At 34.4% G+C, this 25,620-nt stretch overlaps 1 protein-coding gene across 3 annotated transcripts; it reads right to left on the reverse strand.

Moving 5' to 3' along the window:
* TGDS (TDP-glucose 4,6-dehydratase) lies at nt 1–24,573 on the reverse strand. 3 transcript variants are annotated; one of them, XM_074191901.1, is made up of 14 exons: nt 24,476–24,573; nt 22,113–22,120; nt 21,494–21,530; nt 20,671–20,737; nt 19,631–19,699; nt 16,971–17,061; nt 13,701–13,843; nt 11,686–11,784; nt 8,821–8,880; nt 7,845–7,888; nt 6,953–7,118; nt 6,496–6,554; nt 4,607–4,704; nt 1–1,752 (listed from the first exon to the last, which is right to left on the reverse strand). In XM_074191901.1, the coding sequence occupies exons 1-14, from the start codon at nt 24,559–24,561 to the stop codon at nt 1,679–1,681; spliced, it is 1,101 nt and encodes a 366-aa protein (XP_074048002.1). In that variant the 5' UTR covers nt 24,562–24,573; the 3' UTR covers nt 1–1,678. The 3 variants fall into 3 exon arrangements, with proteins under 3 accessions (XP_074048002.1, XP_074048000.1, XP_074048001.1); XM_074191899.1 differs by lacking the exons at nt 21,494–21,530; nt 22,113–22,120; XM_074191900.1 differs by lacking the exons at nt 21,494–21,530; nt 22,113–22,120; nt 24,476–24,573 and adding an exon at nt 23,004–23,094.
* Nucleotides 24,574–25,620: the final 1,047 nt, after the last annotated feature.

Here is a 25,620-nt window from a genome sequence, read left to right on the forward strand (position 1 = left end):
TATGTTAATAAATGCTTTATTAGGAAATGACTTGGGTGGACATAAACTTTATAAATGTTAAAAATTTAAATAATGTTTCCCCTCATAACAAGATAATGATGCTAATTAGGAGAAATAATATTAATCTTGACAGCAAAAGACCTGAATTTAATGGTAAAAAAGGAATTCTAAAAATGAAATCCAGGGGCGGCTAGGTGGCGCAGCGGATGAAGCACCAGCCCTGGAGTCAGGAGTGCCTGGGTTCAAATCCGGTCTCAGACACTTAATAACCACCTAGCTGTGTGGCCTTGGGCAATCCACTTAACCCCATTTGCCTTGCAAAAACCTAAAAAAAAAAAAATTAAATCCAAAAATTTTTGGTTTCTTAAAAAAAAAAGAACCCTTAAAAAAAATTTAAGTTCAATGATACAAGTATAAAGTATTCACCAAAAAATATTTGTTGAATAAATGTTTTAAGTTTCTAGCATCACTTAAACTAATTTGGTCAAGCTATGCATTTTTTGGTCATGAATACAGAAAAATTATTATATACACATATTTATGAAGATACAGTATATTTTAAATGAAAATAGAAAAACATGAATCTCATTAACATTGATATGACATAATTTCATAAATACAAAATGAAAGCTATACTAGCAGCACATTTCTTTTTTTTTTTTTGCAAGGCAATAGGGTTAAGTGGCTTGCCCAAGGCCACACAGCTAGGTCGTTATTAAGTGTCTGAGGCCGGATTTGAACCCAGGCACTCCTGACTCCAGGGCCAGTGCTCTATCCACTGCGGCACCCAGCTGCCCCTACATTTCCTTTTTATTTTAACTCAAGGCAATTTCTTTGTAGTTAAAATAACTAATTTAGAAGTTTATACAAATCTTACATTCCTATTTTTAAAAATATATTCTTTAGAAGTTTTAATTGCACAGTTAACTTTATTGAAGTTGATCAATTAATAAAAATCAAGTACCAAAATTAAAAAGTGCTTGAAATGTTTTCTTCTTACTCTAGTTTTATTGCTTAATACAGACAGGTATTTTTCATTTTATGGTAAACCATCTAATGGAATTTCAAGCTTTAATTAGGATACAAACTTACTCTATATTACCATAAGATTCAGATTTATAACAATCCCTAGCAGATCAAGTAGAGTTGTAATACATTCACTGTGTAGGAGCAGAGGACAGGCCCTGTAGGTGATGCCTTCACTACTCATGATTGATTTCTGGATCAATGGATCACTTATGAAGTTGGTCTCTAGTTGATGGGACTTTTGAACTGAGGGACGAACTCTACCTTGTAGATACATCTTTAATCTGTGCTTCTCCACATTTTAATTCACTCTGTTGTTTATCCTATTGTGCAGAAAAGTCGCATCAGCCTTTGAGAACACGGTTACAGTGCAACAAAATTCCATCAAGCCAACTCATAATACAACTCTTCCAAGAAATGAGAACACCTATTAATTTATAACATAATTTTGCCCTTAAGATTTTGTGCAAAAACACCTGAATCTACTTCCAAAAAGAAAGAAGATTCTATTTGGCAACTTGAATTCTTATCAAGTATCTATGAGGTAGATCAATTTTCTTCTTTTCTCTCATAATGATGATTATTGTAAAGTGTTTATTCCACAGGAATAATGTTTCTCTTCTCTCCCAAAATGTTTCTGATTGTAACATGTTTATGCCACAGGAAAGGGTTCCAAAGCTTTCTCTGCATTCTTCCAATTGTGAAAATTCTCTCTGTACCATTCAACTGATATGAAAAAGAAAAAAATGTTAACTTTTCTTGAACACAATTATTTTAAACACATAATACTTGAAAGTTACTATGTCAACTATCATAATTTACAGCACTTAAAAAAAAATTCTTTCCATCAAAGAAAAACTAGGGGAAAAAACTAACTTGCTATATATTTTCAAAAGATTGATGATTAATGTATTTCCATATTTAGCTATTTACATATAACTTGCAATACATATATACATATGTATATCGTGTGTGTATGCACATCTGAATTTGTATCACCCTATGTATGAATCTAAAAATTGGAACTTGTTCAAATACAGAAAATAACAATTTAGGACTTACAAATAAATTAACCTTTACAAGTACTTTTAATGAGATAAAAAACAGTTCAAAATAATCTTGCTGGCATTTTTTTTAAAACAAGTCTTCAAAGGTTAATTTTTTTTATTCTCCCCATCAATTGATAACATTTTTAAAAAGGTGAACGTTTTTGAATTCAGATGAGTATTTTTTTCAACTTACTCTGCTGAAAGCCTGAACCAAGGTTTTCTAAATATTTGAGTATAACCCATCTACAGTAATAATTATAACAGCTAAGACACTGAGCCAGACAGACAGACAGGAAGGCAGATAAACAGAAAAAAATATACGCCATTAACATTTAAGGGTACATTATCTTTCATGATCCTCATGAACACCCCAAGGAGGTAAATCTACAGATATTATTCCCATTTAGCTATAGAACAAAGTGAGAATCAAAGAAATCACAGTTTCATAGCTGGTAAATGGCAAAGGGGGGATCTTAACTCCTTCTTGCCTTTACATCTCATACTTTTTCATTGGGTCACATCAGCAAATTTTTTATATTTGTTCATGTAAAAACCTAATCTTTTTTATCTAATGGATTTTTTGGATGTGTTGAATGTTTCTTGAATTCCTACTAAAATATTTAATATTTTTAAAAAATCCTTAAAAATCAGCTGAAAAGTTGAGCAATTCTCTGTAGAACTGTAGATCTATATAGATCATTGTACAGGCTGATATCTCTTAAGGACTTTGAAAAGAACAGATTTTTACAAATTTAAATAAATATAGATAAGAAATAATGCCTCCCCACTGTCTACTCATTTCTGGGCCACCAGAAGTGGTCAACTGTGAAGTGGTTAGGCACAAAGCAGGCAAAGATCAACACCCCAACACCATATGCTAAGATAAATTCTAAAAGGACGAAATGGCTTAGACATAAAAGGTGACTTTATAAGCAAATCAGAGGAACAAGAAGAAATGACCTAGTTCTTATAAGTGATGAGAGGACATGGCAAAACAGAATTTACTTTGGTAGATCTACTGAATTTTTTTTTTTCTTTTTAGGATTTTGCAAAGCAAATGGGGTTAAGTGGCTTGTCCATTAGCTAGATAATTATTAAGTGTCTGAGGCCAGATTTGAACTCAGGTACTCCTGACTCCAGGGTTGGTGCTCTATCCACTGTACCACCTAGCCACCCCTACTGAATATTTCTAATGAGTGGTTTCAAAAACTGTTCAATTGGGGTGGGGATGGGGATAACCCAAGGGAAAGGGAATGTCTGAAAAAATAAAGACAATTTTTAAGTGTCATAAAATAAAAATGCAAGTGATAATTTTTCTGGAGAGCAAGAGGAATAATCAAGAAAGGCAAAGTGATCCTGTGACCAAAGACCACAATAAAAAAGAACTTCACTTATATTCTCCTTCTATTTTATCTTATGCCAAAGAGAATGAGATTAAGCATGAATTAGAACTCAAAATAAATGATGAGTGTGACGTCAAATGACACAGGTAAATTACATCTCAGGACATTGAAAAAAATCACAGATGTTGACTGATCAATGTATTGGTAATCATCAAGGAATTCTGATAAGTGGGAAAAATGCTGCAGAGTTGAGTAAGAATCAACAACCATATTTTCCTGTCTTTCCCTTAAAAACATAGATATTTTAAACTGAAGGCAAAGTACTCTGACTCTGTTAAAATTCTAGGATGAATTATTAAAAGGATGATTTGTGTAAGCACTTAGAAAGGAAAGAGGTGATATACAACAGAAGGGGCTCCTTAAGAACAAACATACCAAACTAATCTTATTTCCTTCTTTGACAAGGTTACTAAATATGTCAATCAAAGCAATGATGCTATAATTATAAGTAGCTCAGAGGAAAGAACACTAACCTCAGGGTTAGGAAGCTGATCTCTATTACTAAGTCACTGATTTGCAATGGAGAGTTCCCTCACACTAATGAAATCAGACTCATTCCCCTAATCTCCCCATCAAAGGAGAAAGGTTATACCTAACCCTAAATTTAAACAGGTGGTGGAACTGGCTGAATGTCAAGACTCAAAAAGTGATGATTAATGAATGAATGAATCAATCTGGAGAACATTTAATGGAATGTCTCAAGTATTTGGTCTTTAGTCATGTCCTGCTCAACATTTTTATCAATGATTCTGGTAAAAACAGCAATCTTATTGAAATAAAGTTGAGAGGTCCTGCTAATATGATGGATGATAGCATGAGGACACAGTACTTGGAGCTCATTATCCTATCCTTTCTAAGAAACAAACAGATGAAATTTAATAGGGATAAAATAAGTCTGGGAGTTGAGGAGAAATTTAGCATTATTAAATGTCTTTAAGCAGAATTTGGATGGCTATTTGTCAGCAAATGCAATAGGATTCTTATTTTCTACAGGAATGCATAGCAACTGAAATTTAATAATATTGATATTCAAATCTAGCTCTAAAGTATTCTTAAATTACATCATATTTTCCTTCCCTTCAAATTCCTAACCTTAACCCCTGGGGGGGAGGGGGATTTTAAACATACTTGTTTTCTTTATTCCTTCTTTCCAGGGAACTTTAGGTCTCCATCCTAAACCATGAATTTTTTCTGATTTCATAGGATATCTCATGTCATTGGAAGGTCTACAAAAAAACCAGAGTAAATGGAAAAATGACATATATTTAAATATACATAATTATCAATTACAACTTTAAATGATGTAAAGTGACCATGACAATACCATAATGAACTCAGAACCTAAAGAAATAACATTCTTGGTCTTTTTTTTTAAATCAAAAATTTCATTATAAATTTTGGTCCAAATTTAACATGTCTTTACTCATATATACAGGTAAAAGACTGCATTTATTGTCCAAGAACCTAAGTAAAAGAGTAGGAATTCTTAACCTGGGACCCACAGATTCCCCAGGGGTCAGTGGATAGATTTCAGGGGGTCCATTATAACTATATATTTTATGCATTTAAGTAAACTATTCTGGAAAAGGAGTCCATAAGCTTCAACCGATTGACAAACAAGCGACAAATACAGAAAAAATAAAGAACTCCTGCCCTGGAAAGACAAGCACTAAGTAATGATTGTTGCTATGGTGATACATCCTCCTCAATCCTTCTGTCAAATACTTTGCTAAAATCTAAGTAAACTTTATCTACAGCATCCCTGAGCTCTCCATTTCTACCAGATGAATAACCCTGCTAGCATGACTCACTATTATGAAACCAAACTGGAGCTATAATCATCATTTCTTTTCTGTAATCTTCCCTCAGCCAGATAACTGTTTGGCATTTTCTTTGCAGTAGTACACACTTGATACTTTTTACCTGACAGTAGACAGGAGGACAATAACTTCCAGAACAATTTGAAAATAGTCAAGTTGTAGCAACATGCAAGTCCCCCATGGAAGGTCTTTGGAAATCTATTAACTCTTTTAGGGGAAGGAGGGGTGGAAGAGTAGCATTTACAGAGCCTACAATGTGTGCACAGCAATGATTATGTTAGGTGCTTCCTTTTACAAATCTCTCATTTGATCCTCAAAGCAATACCATAAGATATTATTATCCTCTACTATTATTACCATTTTACACCTGAAGAAACCGAGGCAAATAGATTAAGTAAATTAGCCAAGATTGCACAACTAGGAAGTAGAAACTATAAGTAATTCAGGGAAACAACAAAATCCTTATCAGGTCCCCTGAGGAACCCAGACCTTGAGATCCTGCATCTCCAAAGGCCAGTTGAGCATATATCTCTCAAGGACTAGGTTCATATCTATAATCTAGACCATGGCAGCAGCTGGTATAAGCCCTATGCTTCAGAGCAAATCCTGGGCTCAGAGAATCACAGATACAGAAGGGATCCTGGAGCTATGGAATTCAACTCCCAGTAATAAAAAGCAGAAAATTCAAACACAGAGAGAGACTGATTAGTGGTGTGCCCAAGGTCATACATGTAAATGGGAAACTCAGGACCTGAACCCTGGTCATCTAACTTTTACATCCAGCGACTGTTCTTTCCACTTTTGTAACCTGGACTTGAAGTCAGTTCCTATCCCCTTCTCTGTGAAGGTATCAAGGATGAATAGTTAATTGACTTGTACACCAACAAGATTCAAGTACATAGAAGCTCATGATGAGCTACTTATTGTATAGACTGATGACAAAAATAATAAGAAATTGGCTTAAATCTCATTATTATTATTATATGTAAAATATTCTTTAGAATAAGAGTCAAAACACTAGGAAGGTCTTTAGAAAATCCAATCTTTGGGAATCAGACAAAATTTAATTTGCCTGGGATGATTTCAGTGTTGTTCAACTTAAAAAGAAATTAGATGACTTAAGTCCTAAAGTTTTAGAACTTTACAGATACTTTAGACTTGATCATTCTTTTGTAAGTTTCTGAATCCATTTCTTACCTATCATCAACATAATCGACCCAATTTTCCATTTCAGACTCTGAACTAGTCTCTTTGATCTGTCAAAGAGGAGAATGATTTAAGTCAAAATATAATACAAGAGAACATAAAACATGATTAATTCTGAAATTAACCCTGAAAAGGGTTAGATAAAGCAAAATGAGAGATACATTGTTTTTTAATGAGATTTTTATGCGAATACAAATGATTGCCTTTTTTTTAATGGAAAGGAAAAAGGAATTGAGTTAAAAACTCAATTTCTCCCTATTATCCTTAATACCAACAAATGACAAATGAAAATCTATAACACAAAGGTATAATTTTAATACCTACAATTACATTTTTGCAAATATATTTTCAAATAATTTATTCAAGTGTTCATTTTTATATGAGTAATTAATTCAACTAAGTCAGAACTCAACTATAAAAATCCTGAGCTTTTATAATGAATACTTACCAACTGTATCAATTCTTTGGCAAGTTGTGCAATTGACATCTCAAAATTGGTTCCTATGTTATAAATTTCACCTGGTTTCCCTTTCTTTAAGACAGTGAGCAAAGCTTCTACTACATCAGCAGCATAAAGGAAATTTCTTTTTTGAAGTCCTGAACCATGAATGCAACTAAAATGATTAAACAAAATTCAGTCATGTACCATCATCAAATGAAAATTTTTAATATAAAAATAGCAGAGGAGTGGCTAGGTGGCGTAGTTGATAAAACACCGGCCTTGGAGTCAGGAGTACATGGGTTCAAATCCAGTCTCAGACACTTAATAATTACCTAGCTGTGTGGCCTTGGGCAAGCCACTTAAACCCATTTGCCTTGCAAAATTCTTAAAAAAAAAAATAGCAGAATTGTGCCTAGATGCTGATATATAATGGCATCAAACATTTTATGTTCCCGATATTAAGAAAGAAGTCAGGGACTTGACACCAGGTTAAAAGGATTATTCCCAATATGAATTTACCAGGCCCAAATGGTTATCTCAGATTTTCCAATACAACATGAGATTCCAGGCTGCACCCTTAGAGGAAATTATGTCCCAATTTTCCTATTAGAAATGTGTGCTGAAAATTTATCCAGTTCTATCTACAGTGTGAACATAAAGTTAAGTTACATGTAAAGAGATAGTACAATTCTGATACTATTGACTGAAATACACTTGAGAACTAAATATAATCATTTAATAGTTATAGTTGATTCATGAGTTCCCATTAGAAAAATAATTAAGGACAATGGTAATTAGTATCAACTATTATGATTAATAAGTTATTACACACCAACATGTACCAAGAACAGGTAAGGAAGGGGAAGAGATTAAAAAAAGGGAGGGGGGAATTACATACCATTTTCTGTTGTGTTGCAATAAAGATATAAACTTTGGAATAACCTAAAGAGAATATTTACCATTAATTCTGATTTTTAGGAGCAATTAGGTCACATTCATATTTACTTGATTTTTCTATAAGATTAGCTGTTGTTATGATTCCCTTGTAGAAGATTAACATTATTATACAAAATCTGTTTAATTCTGAAAGCATGGATTTGTTGGGTCTACTTTAGAGGTTTGAATTTTTTTTAATGTGGGAAGTCCATGGAAAGGCACTCATATATACCTTATACTTCTTAGAACTCTGAGAATACTTGAGACTACTTTATATCATATGCTTATGTGTCCCAGATGATAGATAGTTACTACACCATATCCGCTAGCATGCCCAATTTTTTGTTGGATTAAAAAAAGGTTTCTGAAAAATTCAAAGATAAATATTTTACAAGATATTACCCCAAAATGTGGTTTCTTATTTTATTTCTAATTTTATAATAAATTGAAGAAAGATAATATACAGGGCAAGAAAAGAAAACTGCTACTCTAATGATTGCAACACCACCTGAAATTTTGTAAAGCTAAATTTTAATCTCTTCCTAATGTGGCATGATCTTATTTGCAAATATGGCCAATACAACCAAGTGAGAAATGGAGAAATGGAGTTAGGATACTTGAACTAGGAAATAAGAGACTGGTTATTCTCTTAACATTTCAATTATGTATCTTCTCATTCTGTCTGTCAAAAATTTGGCAAAACAATCAATTTGTGTTTAAGCCTCAGATAATACTGCATAATCTATCTTAAACCTAGGCTTTAAATTTTTTCCATATTCTGACTAGTATCAGGATGACAATGCTAGTAATAAGGCCAAGAGGTAGGTTAAATGATATCTGGATAGAGTATTGGAGTGAGCTGAATAAAGCTAAAAACAATTTTTCACACTGAAAGGCAAATCATTGCTAAAAGTAAGTTAATTGGAACCAAAACTTACCTTTTCTGGATATTGATGTGGTCCATAAACATTACTGCTCCTTGTGATAACAACTGGAAACTTCAAAGTATAAAAGATAATTTTTAAAGAAATACCATAAGCTCAAAGCTTTTTAATAAAGGTAGGTATGATTTTTAAAGGTATCTGATTTTTACCTCATTCTCTCTGCTTATCACAAATTATTTAAAGCATGAACTGCCAAAAAAGAAACTGAGGCTGAGTGAAGTTAAAGGACTTGCTAGAGGTTACTCAGGCAGGAAAAACAGACTTGAAATTTAGTCTCTGATCCCAAAAAGTAAAGATCTTCTACTGCAGAGACAGCTCTCCACTCAGATTAAATTATCACTGGGAAATATTTAACAAATAAAAATACAATTCAAAGCAGATCACATTAACTTGTAGTTTTCTAAAATCACTATGCAACCCCATGGACCTACATCTACTTGAGTTTGACACCAGTGCACACTACACTGTTGGTACTTTTAGAAATGTGCTAAGGTTAAGTCTTTTTGTTTTGTTTTGTTTTTTAAGTTTTTGCAAGGCAAACAGGGTTAAGTGGCTTGCCCAAGGCCACACAGCTAGGTAATTATTAAGTGTCTGAGATCAGATTTGAACCCAGGTACTCCTGACTCCAAGGCCAGTGCTTTATCTACTACGCCACCTAGCCACCCCTAGGTTAAGTCTTTAAACCCAAGTTAGATCTTAACATGTGCTACACAATTCTCCTTTTCTAGGAAAAATATGGAAATAAAGATTATTATTTATTCTAAAATATTTGTGGGCAATTCTTCAAACATATAAAAGTCCAAATATAAATACCATAGGAAAGAGAAGACTGCTGGTGGTAAACTAGCACGAACTGGGGGAAAAAAAGCAGGTGCCCATCAACTGGGGAAAAGCTGAATAATGATGATATATAAATGCAACAGAACGTTACTGTGTCTTAAAAAGTGACCAAATGAAGACTACTGAGAAATCTGTGAAAACTTTAATGAACCTTTAAAGCAAAGAAAGTGGGGCGGAGCCAAGATGGCAACAAGAGAGGATGTCTCTTAGGTGCTCTCTCTTAAAATTTATAAACTAGGGACCTCTAACTAAATTTTTGAGAGACAGAACCCACAGTGAAGCAGTTCTCCAACTCAAGGTAACCTGGAAAAGAGTGGAAAGGCTCTGCTCCCTGGGGAGTTACCATGATGACAGATGCAAAAGTACATTAGGGATTTTTTCCTCCTATTCTCCACCCACTGGATAATAAGTATAAAGGACCTCATTTACTTTTTTTTAACTTTTAAAAGTTTTATATTAAAAACATTAAAAATAAATGAAAATTATATTGCAAAGTAATTACAATTAACTTCAACACATAATAGATTAAATTCAGATTTTCTTTATCTCTTCATTCTCAATCACTTTTTTATTATGAAATTTTATTTGTAATCTGATCTTCTGATTCTTTTCTTTCTTTCCATTAACTTTTTTACTTTTTTGATTTTTAATTTCATTTTATTGTTTTGAACTTAACATTAAAAAATGAGTATTTACACATAACCTGTAGGACAGAACTGAAGATGACAGCAAATTTCTAACATCCAGAGCAGGGCTATCCAAAATTCAGCTTGCAGGGCAATTTTATGCGGCTGTTTGTGGATTTACTAAATTGCACAAAGGCTACTACCAATTAAATTAAAATGGCAAATCAAAAGGCTATTGTTTCAATAAAAACTTTTTTTTTTTAGTCTTTGCAAGGTAATGGGGTTAAGTGGTTTGCCCAAGGCCACACAGCTCGGTAATTATTAAATGTCTGAGGCTGGATTTGAACTCAGGTACTCCTGATTCCAGGGCTGGTGCTCTATCCCACTGCACCACCTAGTTGCCCCTTCAATAAAAACTTTTAAAAGTAACGTTGGAGAGCCCTGATCTAGAACTTGCACTTGTTTTTACATAAATTCAATAAGTAATGTCCTGCTTGCTTTCTCTTGAGGGAAAGGAAGGAGTAGGATTGTATGCCTAATTGCCCTAACTTAACATGCAAGAGAACAAACTTAGTTAAAGTAAATAATACAAACATAGGTCCTTATAGCAGCATCATTTCCTTTTAGAAATCATTATGGTACTGTAAACTGAATCTTAACAAATTTCATAGCCAACAAGTCACAAAGCAACTGTGAACAATCCACTCTCTTCCTAAGGAATCAATAGGGCATGAAGTAATTTATATTATCTCCTGCCTTTCTCCTGACTTCCTCAACCCAAGGAATCCCAATGGGGAAAAAAGAACCAACACCCTTTTTTCTTCCTTACCCATGAGGACTTATTATTTGAGCTCCTTTCTTTGTAGGAATTAAAATTCTGAAAGGTTAAAAAAAAAACCATACCTACTTCATGAATGGTCATATTATTTTTATGCCACTTTATATTTCCTTTTTACCAAATGATACTTAATCGGAGGGGTCAATGGTCAATCAGAGTACTCTTATTTTAATCTTTTAAAGTGCCATGTCATGTTTATTAATCAGTTCTAAATCATTAATGTATTTTTTGAAAGCACTGTCAAAAGAACTTTCACTTTTCTAATAGCATAAGTATTTCAATGTATTTGAGACATTATCTTTTTCCTTTAATTTATCAAATTCTGTTTTTAACATATTAACAAAGTGGACAGTTAGTGTTTTAAATGTTGACATGTAAAAAAGAACATGTGGTTCCTACTTTTTTCCTACATAAAATAGTAAATAAGAGAACTGTTTCTTGATTTTAATAACTTAACCCAAAACTTTTGCTCAGCAACTGTCTCCTTATCTATAAGTGAAAGATTAATGATTGCTATTGCAGATTATTTCATAAATATCTGAAATGAATACTTACTTTATATTGTTCCCAGTAAGACTGTACAAAACATTCTGCAGCTGCTTTGGATGATGCATAAGGATTTGTAGGTTGTTTTGGTGAAGATTCATCAAATTCCTAATTGTAAAAAGGAATATTAAGGAGCTTTTAGCTCACACATACACACTTATTTGTTTCTTTAATGCCTATCAAAGCAAACTGTGAATATATCACAAACTTGACATGTTCATCATATTAAAGAAATTCAAACTTATCTTAGATGAACTGAAACAAGATACTTTTAGCTTTTGTTCAATGATAAATTACAGTACAAAGAATTAACCTGGGATTTCCCTGGGATTTCTAAAGTAGACTGGAACCTTCTCCTCAACTTAGGGTCTAAAGAGAATTGTTCTAGTGTACTGAGAAATTAGGTGACTTGCCTGAAGCCATGAAGTCAGAGGCAGAATCTGAACCCAGGTTTTCCTAACTCCAAAAATCAGCTTTTCTAACTATTATAGCAAGTTGCCTCTCAAACTACAGCAAATGTTTAAATCTGCAACATTCAAAAATAAATTCTTTTAAAATACCTAAGTATAGCATGATAATTCAATAGTGATAAAGAATGTGATTGTCTCCAAGCTCTAATCATCACACTTTGCAAAGAAACTAGGAGTAATTACTTGTCTATAAAACCTAACAACTTAGCCAGATGTTATAAAATCATGTCAATGTTTTATTAATAAGACTTTAAGATTGCTGCCCACCATATGATGAATAATCATTTAATATACACTACTTAAGTATCACAAGCACATAAAATCTCAGAATGAGAGAAGATTACATTATCAATTAGCTACAACTGATATAGAAAAACCTAATACAACACTCCCAATAGGTGAATATCTAGTTGCTGCTTGACCACCAGGAGTTCAAAACCTTAAGGAAGTGGCTCATTTCAATGTAGAGATGTGTCTGAAAGTTCTCTATAAAGACCCCAAATCTGCTTTCCTATAATTTCAATTCATTGGTTCTGGTTTGGTCCTCTGAAGCCACAGAGAAATAAACTCTAATTATTACAGTCTATCTAATCTGTGAAGATGCCTACCACATCCCTCTGTCCTCTTCCCTTTTTCAGTCTAAACGTTCCTAATTACTTCAACTGACATGGTTTCCAGTCCAAGTCCCTCCCAATACCCTCATTCTTCTCCTCTGGATGTACTCTATCTTGTAAATAATTCTCTTAAAAATGTGTCCATAACTGAATGTAATATTTTACTTGTGGTCTGACCAGTACAAAACACAATGGATTTAGTAATATTGTTCTTGATCTAACTCCCCATATTCCTACTTAAGTGGCTTGAAATCATACACTAGCCATTCCAGCACCCATATCACAGTGCTGGCTTATTTTAAGCTTGAAATCAACTAAAATTCAAGTACTTTTCAAAACTAAACTATATTTATGTAGATTTATTTCACCTTCCACATTATGGATTGCTGTCTGTGCCCACCCAGACTTTTTTGTGAAATCCATTGCTATCTATATCAACTCTCCCTCCATATTTTGTGTCCATGACTTGTTCATGGAGTGCCCATTACATGCTAAACCACAGATAGCACAGGACAGTGGAAGGGGTACTGGATATGAAACCTGAGGATCTTGGGTTCAAGCTCCCAAGTTGGTCACATTTTTCCCTCAGTCTCTGGGGTTATTTTACCTCTCTGGATCTATTTGATCATCTGTAAAATGTCTCAATAGTTGACCTTTTAGATTTCCTCCAGCTCTAAACCCATAATCCAATGAATATAAAAGCAACCAATCATTTGGCCTTCCTAATTCCAGTCTTTCTTCCATTCAAACTAATAATTGCCAAAAAAAAAGCACTTGCTAATAAAAAGGTTTATTTTTATAAATGACAATTTTTATCAAATCCCATGGTTTTTAGAATACTTTTTTAAAAACCTCAGTCTGAGAAATGTGGTTACTTTTAAGTCTATCCTTAAAAAAGTATAAAATAAAGCAAATAAAATATAAAGTTTTCCAAACTCACCTTATCAAGGCTACCACCATATACTTCATCAGTGCTCACATAAATGAATTTTTCTACTCTGGCTTCATAAGCAGCATTTACCAAAACATGGGTACCATAAACGTTGACATAGGTAAACTCCAGGGCACGGACAAATGAAAGATCTTTAAAAAATTTAAAGTAAAAACATATGAAATTCAAAACTAAATACAGTAGAGATTAAATGAACCCGGACATCAAATCTAATTATATAATTTCTAGGGATTAAAAGGAAAAGGGGAGAATCACATATGGGAGACTATAATAAACAGTAGATTCCAACCTAAGAACAATAGTCAAAAAAAAATCTATTAATAGAAATTCTCTTCAATTGCCATTTTAACAATTTTACACATAGATATATGTGTGTGTGTGTGTGTGTGTGTGTGTGTGTGTGTGTGTGTGTAAAGGTAAAAATTGGATTTCTGAGAGAAAGTAAAGGAAAAGCATATAGTCCTTTTGATATTCCCCAACCTAGAGATTTCTATGAAAAGGACCATGAATCCCACAGTTTCAATAGGTTCCTCTTCAGTTTTGATAAGAGAAATTATCTGAGGGAATCAGGAAATGATAGGAATTAAAATGAATTTTCTACCCTTAACTCAGCTAAGAGATGGACTGAAAGACTCAAAGGACAGCTGTAGGGACCAAGTATTTTAAAAGGCAGATTTTTTTTTAAATGCCTAAGGATTTTACTAGCTAGCAAGTAGAGGTCAGGTGTCTGGTGACCCTTATAAATGAGTTAAGGACTTTAAGCTTCTTAGAAGAAGTAGCATTACACCAGAGAGCAGCAGTTCTTGTTAAGTACACAATGGAGACAGTTGCAGAGGGAAAGCACAGTGGAGAGGCCCTGGACCCATGCGCAGAATCAGAGGTTGTGTATCCCAACATTCATGCCCCTTTACACTGCCAACCAATCCATTCCCTAAGTGTCTGTCTGTCCTTCCACGTTCTCTCCCACACTGGCAATGTGGCCATCTGTGTAATGAGGAATTTATCTGGTAACTTGTATTGCTAATTTGATCAAGGGTCTTTTGCTCTACAGTGAAGTGTCCTGTTTGGTATAATAAAGGTAAATGCATCAATGGAGGCTCAGGAGCTATGGTTTTATGTGGATGCTTACCCAACACATGCCTTGCATTGGAGGTAGCTTTTTGGGTCCTACAGGCTAAAATCATAAATTACTGGTTCTAGGATAACATGACTTTAATGATAATAATGCTAACAGTTAGTATTTATAAAGCACTTTAAAGTTTGCAAAGTGCTTTACAAATATTACCTCATTGATCCCCACAATAACCCTGGAGGTGGTGGAGCTGATGCTTTTATTATCTCCATTTTACAAATGAGGAAACTAAGGGAGGCGGTATTTACTTACCCAGGCTCACACAAGTAGTTAATGGCTGAGGTTGGATTTAAACTCGAGTCTTCCTAAATATTCTCATCCATCATTCTAGTGGGACTGGGGCGGGGGGTGGGGGGGGGGGGGGAACTAACATGGAAATGGGAATTTGAGGGCTGGTTAAGATCAAAGAGAATTGAACCATGGATTAGATGGGGCTAAGAGTTCTGGGGTCTCTGATTTCAGGACATGGTTAAGAGCGGAGGTGGCCATAGGCAGTCTACTCATTGTACACTCTGTGGAGGATTATTTGGCCAGGGTGAAAGGCTACAACACAGTCCTCAAGGAAAGTATATACTATATACAGCAAGGAACAATCCTGTGTTGGGTTGGTGTCTTTATCCTGGGCTGTCACTAAATTATAGTCAAATTTCATTCCAAGTAGATTTTATTTTTTAATCTTTATACAGGTGACAATATTTTCTTATATTCAACCCATTATTTCTTTAAATATTATATATATTCAATCTCTTAAAAATACTAACAAAAATAATTATTATATAAAACTATAAGAACTGTGATATTTTCATAAGAGATTTTTTCAAGGAAGACTTGCCAACAATAATTTAATCTCAAAATTTAAAAACAGAATAAAGTGTTACATTATTTCAAAGTTTTAACTGTTCTTGTTTGTCATCTAAAGATATATAATAAAAGTCTAAATGAATTTGGGCCAACAAAGTCTCTGCCTTCTAAATCTGATGATCTGAAAGATGATACTAGAATAAAAAGAGAACTTGTTTCACATTTTCCTATCTCACACAGTACCTAGCATAGTTTTAGGAAAGAATAGTTATTTCTTGAATAAACACATAAAATATTGCTTAAAGAAGCACACAAAATATCACTTGAATAAGAATATAAAAGATACATATTAACTTTTCAAAGATTTTTAAAAAAAATCAAAATTCTAGTCCTTCATTTCATAACTATGTTCTAAAGAAAAAAGAGGAAAATGTTTTTTTCTCATATTACTAATATTAGAATTTTTTTACAATTTTTCTGTTTCCCTTTACAATCTCCTTCTTGGTAACCTTTGTATTAGCTGTCTGACATGCCTACAAATGAACTCTCCTCTTGTCTCCATGTTTAGGAGTCTTTAGGACTCAGCTAAAGCCCCATCATCTACATAAAAGCCTTTCCAGAGTCTTACAACCAAGAGTGTCCTCATCCCCAAGCCACTTTATATCTATCATCTAGATTTGCATCTAGTGTTTTTATATACATGCATTATGTATTTTTATATGTACTGGTCTCCCTCCTTTTACTGCAATCTTATTGCAAGTAGGGAATGCATCATTCTTTGTACTTTATCTCCAGTGCCTAGAGGTGTTAACCACATGAAGGCCTTTAATAAATATTTTGCAATTAATGTCAAACTCTTTTTTGGAAGAAGTCAGGATATAAAAGACAAATAATACAGTAGTGTCCAATTTTAGAACAGCTGATTTTTCAACAAACATGGAAGTGAGGAATTGGGAGGCTAATAAAAGTTGAAAAAGTTGCTTAAAAAGCAAACTTAACAAGCATATTGAAAAGCAGTACATAATTTAAGCATTTATTTTTTTCCACTCACAAAGCATCTAAATAATATAACGTTTGAAGAAAATCCCTTGGCTGAAACACTAAACAATTCTGTCTCTCTTAGTGATCAAACCATAAATTAATTTATAGTGGAAAAAAAAAGCCCAAAGACCTTGAAATCTTGCCAAACTAGTTTCATTTCAGGTGTCTGGAATTACCAGAAAAGGAGTGAAAGGGACAAAATAAGTAAAAAAAAAAAAAAATAGTGAATATACACTTATTTTGAGAAAGCTTAATGTGTCAATTAAAAATACAACAATGCTCACCTACATGTGTTTGAGCTGCAAAATGTAGTACTATATCTATCTTCTCGGTTTCAAAAAGCAGTTTTATGAAGTGAGGTTCACAAATGTCACCCTAAATAAGATAATAGAGAGAAATTAGTTCTCTAAGTATCAAGTGAATCATTTTTAACAAATAAATAAAAACTATAACAAAAAATTGCATTTACATATAATATTTACACAATTGATAAACATCAACATTATAACCAAACCAAGCAGAAAAACGAGTAAGGAGTGGGGAAATTAAATATTCTGCATCAATGACTGTTCTAGCTGAAAGAATATCCCTTAACTGTTAAATATTTTAACCTTTTAAGATGGAAATATTTCTGAAAAAATATTTCTGTAAAGAGTACAATAAATATAATTTATTTTTTCCTTAATAACTCAGGCCCATAAATTAATGCATCAATTATTGCTTCAATAAATTCCTTTCTTCTGTCCTTTTAGAGTGGTAGATTCTGCTACAATGGAGGGTCCCTTGCAACCTTTCTTCTTCTAATTTGCTTATTTCCAAGCTGCAGTCTCCAGAGGAATCAAATAATTACAGTTATTAGAATTGTGTGTAAATTAAATCATTAAGCTTTAAATGCTGGCCAGAAGGCATCTCCCAGAATGTTAATGTTTTCCAATAAATATTAAAGAAACGAGTTCCATAGGAACAATGTTAAAGTAAATGATGAATTCTAGGGTAGTTAAAAATCCAGATTATTAAAAATTTAAATTGATTTTACCAGAGACCTAATATTTTAATAAAAATCTAAATGTAAAATCAAGAGCTTACCAGCTGGAAGAAAGCTGAAGTAGTTTACAATTGTATTTGGGGAAGAGATTTTAGATGTCAGGCAACCTCTCTAAGGCAGCAAAGGGATCATGCAGAAAGAAATGAGGCCCTTAAAGAGTCAATATAGGCATACTAAAAGGGATATTCAATTGTTTTCAGGTTCAGAGAATTCTCAAAGTTTCTATCATTCCTAGTCAACTGTACAACAAGAAAGCTTCTTTTCCAATTTTATGAACAAATAAATAATGTCTTCAAGGACCTATTATGTAAAAAGCAAATTCCAGTCCTGGAAATAGAGAAGCACAGGTGTTTTAAAACACTAGATTTGGTTTTAGTCAGACGTGGATTTGAAACCTGCCTCAGAAATTTTTAATCTGTGGCCAAGAGCTTCAAATGTGGTCTCAGTTTTCTTATCCATAAATTAAAGAGTTGGACTTAATAAACTTAAGAAGCCTTTTCTAGTTGTAAATCTATGAGTATATGAGCTCTTAAAAGAACTCATATTTGGTTAAATATGTAATTAAGTAATTGTGAAAACCAAGAAGAAATTTAAAGGTGCATACATTTTTACTGTTAAATATAGTCTTAACTCCTCAAAGGTAAAACAAAACAAAACAAAACAAAAAACCTTCCTCTCATCCAAAACCAGTTCATTTTTTTGGTAAATGAACCAATCTTCATAGAAATAGTAACTTAGAAACTTTCCTGTCTAGTTCAGGCTACATAGGAAGATTTATTTCAGATAAGAGAAAACAGATGGATTCAAGGAATTGAAAACAATAGTTAATTAAAAAGTGCTTTTATTGAAAACAATTCCTTGGTAACCCTTTTTAAAAAGTTACAAAAAAGTTTAACTTATTTTAAACACATATTTGAATTAACAAAGAGTTCAAAACAACATAAACATTTTTTTAATCACACTACTTTAATATTACAAAAATTTCCTGATTCCCATAAATGTTTTAAAATTGGTAATTTTTTCTTAAGCTTTTTTTTTTGTTGTTGCTCTAGGGCTGGTCTAATCTGCCAATTTACAAATTAATCAAATTAGCAAATAGTTTAATGTGTGCATATAAGCCTTAACAGAAAGGTAGTAAGAGCATTTGAACTGTTTGTATCACTTATCAAGGAAAAAAGTAACAAAAATATCTTTGAAAAGGGAATAAATTGATTCTGAAAGGGTATATATCTCCTCAGATACAGTCTAAGCACCTTGTGTGAAGAACTGCATTATTTCTGGTTTTTGTATCCCTAGCACTTAATACAATACTTAAGAAATGTTTATTCAGGTAATGATAATTAATTGAAAAACCACTAGAAACTTACTGTATTATATGGAGTCATCCTCCCCCAAACTACTTTCTAGTTTTCCTAACAATTTTTGTCCAGCAGGAGTCCTTCCCCTAGTTGTTTGCATTCCTATCATGGAGCTATTCTATTTGATGTTTTGCTTCTCCAAAAGATTATTTAAAAATTATTTTTATCTACTTCTATAAAGCAACATCTTAAAGGAATGACTGTTAAAATACCAAATCTCTAATTTATGTTTGTAAATTTTTGTATGTTTGTATTTATTGATTGTAGTCCAACTCCTAGAAAGCAATAATTCATCAATACTTTTAGTACTATTCAGAAATGCTGAATTTTTTTTTCTTTTTTTAGTAAACAGTTACCTTGCTGAAGCTACTAAATCATCTTTGCTTATCCCTGAAAGTTTTCTAAGTTATCATGTCATCTACAAATGAGGATTATTTTGTTTCCTCAATGCCAGTTTACATCTTTCTTTTCTCTTATGACTAATTAGACTTTAAACAAAATATATAGGAAAAGTAGAATGGTAATAAGAAAGATGCAATACCTGTATAAACTTATAGTTTTGCTTGTTAGAAATGGTTTCAAGATTCTTCAAGCTTGCACAGTAGTCCAGCTTAAAAGGAGAAAAGCAACAAAGTCATCATAAAGCACCACTGATTTTCACCAAAAAACTGTAACATTATCAATTAATTTTTGATAACTACAGAAGGGTCAGTTGTAGCTATTTTAAACTTTTAAGTTAGCAGTAGCTTGTAATGAGAAGAGCATTGAATTTAGAATGTTCAAACTTTGGCTCTTCTACTTACTATGTGCATGGCTTTGATAAGTCACTGAACCTCTCTGGGGCTGTTTCAACATTTGTAAAATAAAAATGTTGAACCAAATAATGAATAAGGTGTCTGTGACTGGCCTCATCATTTAATGACCAATATCCTCTTAGAACTTCAGTTGGCAACTCATTCAAGTCTCAATAAAAATCTTCTTTGTGATCTAAGGTTGTTGATATTGATTTTGTATGACCATCATAACCATACTACTTCCAATTAGAATCTTTTTCTCTGAGTATAAAAGGAAAACCTGACCTTTTATCACATCACTCTGTGGTACTGGTGCTTGCTTAAGTCAAACTGATTTGAGGCATAGTTTTCACTTTAGCAGTAGCATTATCAAGATGAAGAAAACATTTTAACTCCTATTTAATGGATCTGAGGTCAAAATAACATAGGTATTGCCTCCCTGGATGCAAATCACTACTCATATCTATTTCTTATACATATTCTCCCTCTATCCCAGAGGACTTTCCCAATATGAAAGAAGTCCTCTTAAGGGGTAATATTTTTTTATATCCTAAGAAAATGAGCTGTCCACCTTTCATCCCCCTCAGTGCTGGTTATATAAGTAATTAAATATAATTACAGGACTCTATATTGACTTTACATTAAATATTGAGTTATTAATTTACTAAAATTATTAACCAAAATTATGATATTTCTTCAAGGTAACATAATATATGAAATTTTTAAATTAAACTGTATTTCTGCATTATTTGTTAAACATGCAAATATATTTTTTCATAAAGCTTACCTTGTCAAGATTTATGATCATATAGTCTGGATAATCTTCTACAAGAGAGACTATTACATGTGATGCACTACAAGGCAAAATAAAATAAAATCAAAGAGGACAATTTATTTTTTTTTAAAGTCTACATTTCCTCCAAATTCTAGTATGTTGATTTTATCTGTCTTTTATCTATTGAATTTATCTATTGAAAAAAATAAGTTTGTATCTTCCAACTTGTTTACCAGATAATGGCAAGTTTTTCTGCTTTTTTTTCCTTCTAAGCCTCTCCATTATAATATTTTATATTTCTGTAGTACTTCATAGTACTTTCACATGCATAATTTCATCTGATCTTTTTAACAATTCTATGAGGGAGGAGGTCTTTTATACTGTTAGTCTTATTTCCCTCAAGAGGTTGTAGAGAATTGCCCAGTCACATAGATGATATAAGTGAAAACTATAACCAAGATTTTTGATTTCTAATCTTGCACATGAAACACATTAGCATTTAGTTCTTTTGAAATACCCCAAACAAGAGTGCAAATTCCTGCTGGACTCAAAAACTCATTTAACAGGCTGCGTAAAGTCAGTCTCAATTTCAAGTCATAAAAGACTTTGTAAAATTTTAAACTGTAAACTGAAAGTTCTAAATGTTATCTGTGTCATGGTGCTAATCTTCATCTTAGTGTTGATAACTATTATGCATTGAGCTACAAAGGAAAAAGTATTAATTTACTTGCTCAAGTTACCCTGATAACACAGTTGTCAATAAACCTGGTTTAACAGAAGGAACACAAAATTAGATCAGAAGACCTAGGTATGTAACCATGAGCAAACTACTTACCCTATTTCCCCACTGACGCAGTTGGAAAAGAAGAAACCTATGGTTCAAGGAGTCCAAAATGCATTTAGAAAAGTACCTGTGCCTGAAAACATTTAATCTGAACTTTCCCTAAAACTGCTGCTCCTCCAAAGGTCATCAATGACTTCCTAGTAACCCAATCCCATGGCTTTTTCTCAGTCCTCATCCCTCTAACCTTTCTGTAGCAATTGCCACCACTCATTAATCCTTTCCTGAAATCTCTTTTCTATTGGCCTACAGAAGTTCGTATTCCCCCCAGTTCTCTGATAACCAAAACACAAGCTGTGTCTGGCCTTTTTCTCAAATTAGATTTGGGTTTCCTAGACCTTTGCTAATCCAATGGTTAATTTCCCCTTCATGAAAATCACTCTCAAATTTCTCTCCCCAAGTTTTTTCCCAAAGCTCCAAAACCACATTTTTATCTTGTTTAAGGCAGATTTCCACCTACCATGTTCCACATAAAACTCAAATAGATTGTTATGAATCAAACTGATTTTCTTGACCAGAGTGAGGTCTTCCTTCTTTCCATTCCTCTGTTATTAGACATTATTGCAAAAATCTTCTAACACATTCCATTCTACCTCCATGCCACTTTACATACTAATACTACTACCAGATTAAACTTCCCATGAAATCTGCTCTATTTCACAGTGCTACTAAGAGGATCAAATGAAAAGATACATAAGTGCCACAAAGTAATGAAACTGGTTTTCAAATGGGGCTTATGTTAATCAGTCATTACTTTACAGTTATGCCTCTTAGGTGAAAATGCTTTTATAGTAATCAAGTAATAAACAGATAAGTGAAGTACTCTTACTGGACTATTTTGGATGGTAATGTTCTACAAATAAAAGGAGTCAACCTCTTGGAGAAATGGAAGAAAAGGAAAAGCAATTGAATTATGCTGATTCCCAAAGAGAACAAATAAATAATAATAATAATAATAATGCAAGATAAAATACCTAACATGAAAGTGGGCTTTCTTCAAACTCACATATTAAGGCATGATTATTAATTATTATAATAGTGTATAAGATTGATAATTGATTCATCTGAACTTATAAATAATTGCAAAAAGTTAAATATTTCATTTATTTTCTCATTGGGAAAATAAATATTTGTTGCAGTAGCTAATTCATACAGTTATTATGAGAACTATGAGCTACACCAAATTATATCAAATATCACCGACTAGAAATTTCTGACATTTACTGAGTTCCAAAAATGAGAGCTACAGTACTGGGTAAATAACTCTACCTACCAAATAAACTTAAGGGTCTTAAGCCTAAAACTGATTTAGCCACTTAGAAGCTCTGGTTCAATGACTGAAAATAAAAGAATTATAAAAGCAGAAGGAACTTCTATACTCTTTTTTTTTAATCTAAATCCCTCATCCTATAGAGAGAACTTTACCCAGATGGATGAAGTAATTTAAATATGCCCCCACTAATTAGTCAGTCAGTAGTGGAACCAGGAATAGAAGTAGGCTTACATCTACTTAGTTCAACTCTCTTGCCTGCAGATACGAAGTAGCCTGGTGATATGACTAAAATGTTGCATCTTGAAAAAGGAAGAAGGGTTGAAATCCTACTGGCCACTCTAGCTATGGGCAAGTCACCACTTCTACGAATCTCAATTTCTTCATCTGCAAAATGAAGAGAATGATTTTTCAAAAAAGGGTGATATATTTTATATGCTTTGTAAACTTTACCACACTACATAATTAACAATTATTGTTCAGGGGCAGCTAGGTGGCGCAGTGGATAGACCACCGGCCCTGGAGTGAGGAGTACCTGGGTTCAAATCCAGTCTCAGACACTTAATAATGACCTAGCTGTGTGGCTTTGGGCAAGCCACTTAGCCCCATTGCCTTTCAAAAACTGAAAAGAAAAAAATTATCATTGTTCCCAAGCTGGTCCTAGGTCAGACCAAGGTTGGAAAACTGATTAAAGACAAATTACCATTTAAAAAAAACAAGCAGGGTCCTAAAGAAGAAATATGAGATGACATGGAGCCCTACTACTCTATAGAAGTGGGATGTTCATGGATACAAAAATACTGCATGCGTAGTCAGAGTTTGTTTATTTTTTAATGTAATGCTAAGTTTTACTGAGTTTCCCCCCCTTCTCTTTTTCTTTTTTATACTTTTTTTTTTGCAAGGCAAAAGGGGTTAAGTGGCTTGCCCAAGGCCACACAGCTAGGTCATTATTAAGTGTCTGAGGTTGGATTTGAACCCAGGTACTCCTGACTCCAGGGCCGGTGCTTTATTCACTGTGCCACCTAGCCTCCCCTCTTCTCTTTTTCTTAAAATAAAAAAATCTTTGTTATAAAGGATGGCTCTCTGGGAAGAGAAATACAAGGGGGAAATTTGGCAACGTAAGAACAAAAGATACCAGTTAAAATTACTTAAAAACCAAACCAAGTTGTCTATACTGCCCTCCTTTCTCCCTTCCCTGCAGAATTCCCACCCACCTTCATTCACCAGGTTCTCTAACAAGCTTTCCATGACTAACTCACCCATCAAACACTTTTTATTCCTCTTTCATTAAACTGTTACTGAGTTCTCGTGACTCAGAGCCGCTGTTACTAGTCATCTCTTCATTATAAACTGTAAAATCAACAAAGGCACCTTATCTGCACTTTGTCTTATCTCTTTCTGGACACATTCAACAGACAGAAATACAATGCATGCTGGCTGAATCGAACTGGGCTTGACGTCATTTCCCTGATGGGTGGCTGTGGGAGTTATAATCGGTGCTGACATGGTTAAAAGTGAGGGAAGAAGAAAGATCCGTGTGTGTGTGTGTGTGTGTCTGTCTGTCTCTCGCATGAGGCCTCTGACGATGGCTGGACCCCTTCCAGGCCCCTGGGGCGGGTCCGCCTCCAGGCCCGACGCCCATCCTCAACGCCGGGCCGCCCATCACCTCCCTACCCCCGGAGGGCTGAGATCTCACCGTGACCTACATGAAGCCGGCGCCGCCCGTGACCAGGACCCGTTTGGCGAAGCCGCTCGGGCGCCCGAAGGCTGCCCCGCCGGCGGCAGCCGACATCTTGGACTCGGCTCTTCCGCCCCAGAGGCTGACGGGAATCTTCACGCTGCGACCTTTTGCGACTCACCCTTGCCCTCGCAGTAGGCTCACTTGACGGCCGAGGCCCGGGGAGAGCCCCACCCCGCCCGGCCACTGCCGGGCTTCGCCACGCAGGTCGCTAGCAGGGGTTACTGGGCATGCGTGTATCTCCGCACATGCTCAGTAATGCGCCCGGTACCTGGGGGCGGGGAGGGGAGAAGGAGGGAGGGAGGGGGAGGGGGGAGATGGCTGGAAATTATCCCTAGCTAAAACCTCGGTTCTTCAGACGAAGCCATTGTGAGAATTTACTTTGCTGGAATGAGCAAAAAAAGGAAGGGGGAGAGGTGCTGATGCTGATGAGAAAGGAAAAGTCTGAAATATCCATTTTCCTCCTGCAGGATTGTTGTTTTTTTAACTATCATTTTAAATTTTTTTAAACTTATGTCATTTTTGTTGTTGTTTTTGCAAGGCAGTGGGGTTGAGTGGCTCGCCCAAGGCCACACAGCTAGGTAATTACAAAGTGTCTGAGGTCAGACTTGAACTCAGGTCCTCCCGACTCCAGGGCCTGCGCTCTATCCACTGTGCCACCTAGCCACCCCTGTTCTTTGCATCTTAATCGGTTCATGTCCTAACCTAGGTGCCCCCTAGGTTCTGTCCTGGGACCTTTTCTCCCTGTAAACATCACTGATGAGACGGTGATTTCAGCAGCTCCCATGGATCTCTATGAATCCCACCATCTCCATGCTGATGATTCTCACATTTACTTTATCTTGCCTCAGTCTCTCTAATGACTTTCAGTCTCTCATCCACAACTCCCTTTTAGACATCTCAAGTTCGACTGTTACTCACAAGCGGTATGACCTTGAGCGAGTCACTTAACACTGGCTGCCTGGCATCCAGGGCCATCTCCAGTCGTCCTGATTCATATCTGGCCACTGGACCCAGATGGCTCTAGAGGAGAAAGTGAGACTGGTTACTTAGCCCAATAGTCCCTCACTCAAATGTAATTCCCTTGCTTGTCGTGGCGTTACCTCCCTTATG

This window comes from Macrotis lagotis, chromosome 6, assembly GCF_037893015.1.
Source record: "Macrotis lagotis isolate mMagLag1 chromosome 6, bilby.v1.9.chrom.fasta, whole genome shotgun sequence".
Taxonomy (NCBI): domain Eukaryota; kingdom Metazoa; phylum Chordata; class Mammalia; order Peramelemorphia; family Peramelidae; genus Macrotis; species Macrotis lagotis.